At 46.1% G+C, this 4849-nt stretch overlaps 1 protein-coding gene across 1 annotated transcript in view; it reads right to left on the bottom strand.

The window, feature by feature from the left end:
* Positions 1-4849, bottom strand: part of LOC109300516 (phosphorylase b kinase regulatory subunit alpha, skeletal muscle isoform-like) — a 180850-nt gene that overhangs the window by 120047 nt on the left and 55954 nt on the right. The window contains exons 12-13 of the mRNA XM_019521178.1: positions 2593-2700; positions 883-961 (exon numbers count right to left, since the gene is read on the bottom strand). Of these exons, the coding sequence (XP_019376723.1) occupies positions 883-961; positions 2593-2700 (187 nt within the window). The remainder of the gene's footprint in view (positions 1-882; positions 962-2592; positions 2701-4849) is intronic.

Here is a 4849-nt window from a genome sequence, read left to right as displayed (position 1 = left end):
CCCCAACGGAGCAGCACTTGCCACTGCCCCAGCTCCAACTCCTGCCTCCCTCACAGCAGGACCTTGATCTGCCCTGCACTCCCTGCCCAGACTTACCAGCTGGAGGCAGTTCTCCATGCTGCAGGCTGTGTCTTCACTGCCTACATGCTGCACTGCGGCTGCTCACAGCACAGGCATTTATCAGCCCAATTACCGACCACGTAAGGCCAGTATCCAATATAGATAATTTTATTTATGTCAGTACCAATCCGATATCAGACCAATGCATCAGTGCACCTCTACTTAATGTATACTTAAACTTTATGAGGTAGTTTAATCACTGCAATGCAGCCATTTCTGGTGTGTAACATAACAGCTGTTTAACTAAGGGGAATCAAGATACCTTTCAAATGAGTCCTGATCCTTCCATTTTGACAGTCCCATCCAAAAAGGACAGCACCTTGAGCAGCTCTGCATCCCTTAGCACCATAGTAAGACTGGCTCAGCACAAACCCAGAAAGAAGGGCACTGCACCCCTCTCCACAGTCACCCACATCCAGGAGATCTTCCCACCATCTATGATTTCTATCAAATGCATGTAACACGAGACTTCAGGGATCAGAGCAGCCCAGCAGGAACGCTAAGGCAGAGAGAGGTAGACTTCATTCTGTGACGCTGCCTAGCTTGTGTGTGAGGCCTTCCAGACCCATGTATAGTGACCATCTGCACCACCTATCTCCAGATCCAAATAATGCTCAAGTGTTACCTAATGTGGTGAGGGGGAAGCCATCAGTTTCACTGCTCAGCTGGAAACCAGCCTGCACTGAACAGAACAAAGCTGTTTCTCTCCCCTCTTCTGCAGCATACCCAGAGCAACCAGCAACCTCAGTCTGCCACACACACCTTGAACCACCACGTCTGGCTTTGGGACGGTAGAAAACCTGCGATTCAAAGGATCAATTTCTCCTGGAGCAAGGAATCCCTGTGGGGAGAAATAACCACAATGGAGATACTGCTACCAGTACATTAGCAACAAGAATGCATCAGCGGCACAGATCAATGCCGATGTCCAAATCAGGTGGGAAACCCCATTGAGAACCATAAGGTTCAAGAACAGACCAGAATCACACTTAGTTTTTAAGTCCTCTAGGGAAGCTCAGTCTAGCAAAATCCTCCTCCTTTTGCTAGTTATCCAAGAGTTGTGGCTCTTCCTTTACCAAGAGCTACTTTACTTCCTTTGAAGTATTCCAAGTAATTAACATGACCTGGCCAGAGGAGAGATTTCATTCATTAACCCAGGGGTTCCCAACCTTTTTGTGCTCAGAACCAGCAAACCGTGGACTGGAAGTGGCTGGCAAACTGCAGGAAAGTAACCAACCCTTTTTTATACTCAGTGTAATTATGCAGTGGTTCCCAACCCTTGGGCCATGGCCCAGTGCTGGGCTGCAAAGGGTTGGCTGCCGGTCCACAGCAGGGCTGGCTTACTGCAGACCAGCAGCCACCCCTTTTTTATATTCAGTATAAAAAACGGTTGGCTGCCGGTCCGCAATATGCTGGTCACTTCCAGTCCATGGTTTGCCAGTCCATGGTCACTGGCACAGTTTGCTAGTCCTAAAGCCAGCCCTCCTGTGGACTGGCAGCCAACCCTTCACAGACCAGCACTGGGCCACGGCCCAGGGGCTGGGAACCACTGCATGATTAATCCCACTTAGGCTTCATTTGACATAGTCTAGGGAGACTGTTTGACAGTCTGTAACAATGTTTGGCCTAACATTGTCCATTTCCAAAACCCTCAAAACTGGGACAGCAATGATGCTGAAGGAACTAGTATTGTCAGAAACAGGAATGAGGCTCATCAAGCCATGGCAGGAGCAGCTCCAAGATGTAGGACTGTGCAATGCTCTGCACAATCCTGCCTTCTGGATTTCACTAGTTTGGCTGGGAGAAGCGTTATTGCAGAAAGGAGGGCCGGGTAGGAAGGCAAACAACACTCCCTAGACAAATGTCCAGGCCCTGGTGAAGGCATGTTGCACAAATGGCTGCTTGGTGAACAGATGGAAGGCACAAGGCAGTGATCTGAGGAAGAAAGGATGGAGACAAGCCTTGGCTAGGCCGTACTCCCTTCAGCAGACTCAGCACCTACATTTGAGAGGCCTGGCAGAGACCCCGTGACTGAAGGGCTACAAGGAAAATGCCTCTGATTCCATACAGCTCAGGGTGTAATCATGCAGATTTAAAGCAGCATCCAGGCCTGAGTTTCTCAGGTCAAGCATTGGAACAGGCTACCTAGAAAAGCTGTGGAATCTTTAACTTGCTCTTGAAAGTTTTCAAGGATGGATAGACAATTGGCTGCGCTGTGTCCTGTTTAGTCAGGGACGATCCTGCCTTGAGCAGGGGGGCTGGACTAGATGACTTTGTGAGGTCCCTAGTTGCCTGTGATCCTATGCTGAGCACTCCCTACTACGTTTTGTGCTGGGTCTCTAGATGCTCACAATTGAGATATTTGCCTTTTCAGCAAGTCGGTGATAAATCTGCGGAGCTTGGATTACAAAACAGAGTGGAGACAGCCCCCCCACCAAAGGTCTCAGACTGGGGTAACTGGTATGGTCTTACCTCTGCTAATAAACAACCCAAGATGTAAAGAGACTGGCCCCACATGAGTGGCAGCTTGCCAAGAGGCACTCGGTCAACAGTGTGAGGATTCATATACTCTTCATCCACCTGGAGGACAAATTTGTGAGATTAGGAAGCCTAGAAAAACTAGCAGGCAAGAGATGCTGCAAGGCATCACCCCCCTACCCCAGTCAAGGATGCATTTTTTTAGTACTGCTGCCTGCATCCCCACAGCAAGGCAGTGCTACCCAGAAAACACTGCTATCCATACCTTGACACAAAAGAAGCCCCACAAGGTAAATACAAATAATTTTTTCTTAAAAATTGGATTTTTTATTTAAATCAGATTTAAAATAAATAGCTTGAGTTTTAAAACATTTCAAATTTTAATTAAAAATTACAATCTGAACAAAGATCATCTCCATTAGGGTCCAAATTTGCTATAATGTATTAAAACCATTTTAATAAATAGAAAATAAATATTTAACCAGTCTTGTTTTAATGAAAGTCAGAGACTGAACTGGTAGAAGCCACTGACTAAGCATCTAGAACCAGAATTTGTTGATACCGTAAGCCCAATTTTGATGGCAGTAATCTATTCTCGCTGCACTTACAGAAGATTTTCTAGTTCAGCTCCATGACTACCTTCATTCAAAGTCAAGAAACCAGTTGGGAGTTGGAAAAAAGCAGAAAAGCTTGTTTTCCAATCTATTAATAAAAAATAAAGGGAGAGGCTGAGATTTAGTCCTAAAAAGTTTTGATGGACATGGTAACCAAAAACAAATCAGTCCAATTCACTCCCTACTGACACCACCTCCTTTGTTTAATAAATCATTTAATTATATATGCAAAACATACTCTGATAAATATTTTTCTTCTGCAGCCAGTATATCTTTTTTTCTTTTATTAGGTAAATCAATCAATTTTAAAATGCTGTTAGTCTGCATTTTAGCCAAATTCCAGTAGCCAGTCAAAAGAAGATAAAACCAAGTCACAGGTAAAAAATAATCACCTCATATCATTCATTTTCTAACATAATAAAAATGTAAAAATGGAGAATTTGAATGAATGTGCGGTGACCAATGTAATTGCCAACAGTTTTACATAGTGCTGACTGATTTAATCCATCCTGAAATATTATACTGCCAGCCAAGGCCAGTCCTATACCACATCCATGGTCTTGTAACAGCCAGAGTTTATACAGGGCATGGTAACAAAGCTCAGGTGGATCTTCCTTGTTTAAAAGCACTCAAATACTTGGGTTTACCAGAAGACTTCCAGTGGGCTCCATGCATCCTAAACAACACACTCCTGATTTTGAAGGCAACCTCACGGAATACCACAGCTGTGCTTTCCACTTGTTTGCCTGATGCCAACACACAGAGCGCCACAGGTCAGAAAGCAGAGCTTAAAGCACTATCTGAAAGTGCAGGTGGTTTTACCAGTGACCCCAACACTGGAATCACTATTATGGTGCCTACTGAAAGGTGTGAGCCAAGCAATCTCCTGAAGTCTGCATCATGAGTGACTACAAGGCTCTAGGGGTAAAGCTCAAGGAGACAGGGACACAGGTGGTTTTTTCTTCTATCCTTCCACTGAGCAGACATGGACAGTGCCATGAGACATGCATCGGCAAGGTCAACCAATGGCTTCAGAGCTGGTGATACCAGGCAGGCTTTGGGTTCTTGGACCACGACCCGCATTTCCGCACAGAGGACATGATTGGACAGGATGGGCTTCATCTCTCCCCAAAAGGTAAGCGCATTTTTTTCTTTCAGGCTGGCTGATCTCATATGGTGAGCTTTAAACTAGGTTCACCAGGGGCTGGGGATGCAGAGGAACACAAGGACACGTTGTAGTCAAGGCAAGCGACACGCACAGGTAGTACCCAAGTAAGTGACAGCGGCCAGGGCAGACTTAGGAACAAGGGGGCGGCATGGGCACCTACAGGAGGCCTCAAATGCCTCTACACAAATGCCTGAAGCATGGGGAATAAGCAAGAGGCACTTGCCCTCCTGCTAGATAGCAAAAACCCAGACCTAGTGGGGCTCACAGAAACCTGGTGGGATTCTATCTATGACTGGGCAGTGGACAGCCAGGGATACAGGCTGTACGGGTGAGACAGAGCAGGGAAAAGGCAAGGGATGTAGCACTGTACATCAAAGAACAATACACATCCTCAGTGATCAGTATGGGGTCAGAGGAGGGGCAAACTGAGGTGCTCTGAGAAAGAATGCAGGGGGTTATGGGGAAAGGG

This window comes from Gavialis gangeticus, unplaced genomic scaffold (assembly GCF_001723915.1).
Source record: "Gavialis gangeticus isolate Ggan-Ray unplaced genomic scaffold, GavGan_comp1, whole genome shotgun sequence".
Lineage (NCBI taxonomy): Eukaryota > Metazoa > Chordata > Crocodylia > Gavialidae > Gavialis > Gavialis gangeticus.
Note: the sequence above shows the minus strand (reverse complement) of the source record. Positions and strands in the feature narration are given on the sequence as shown.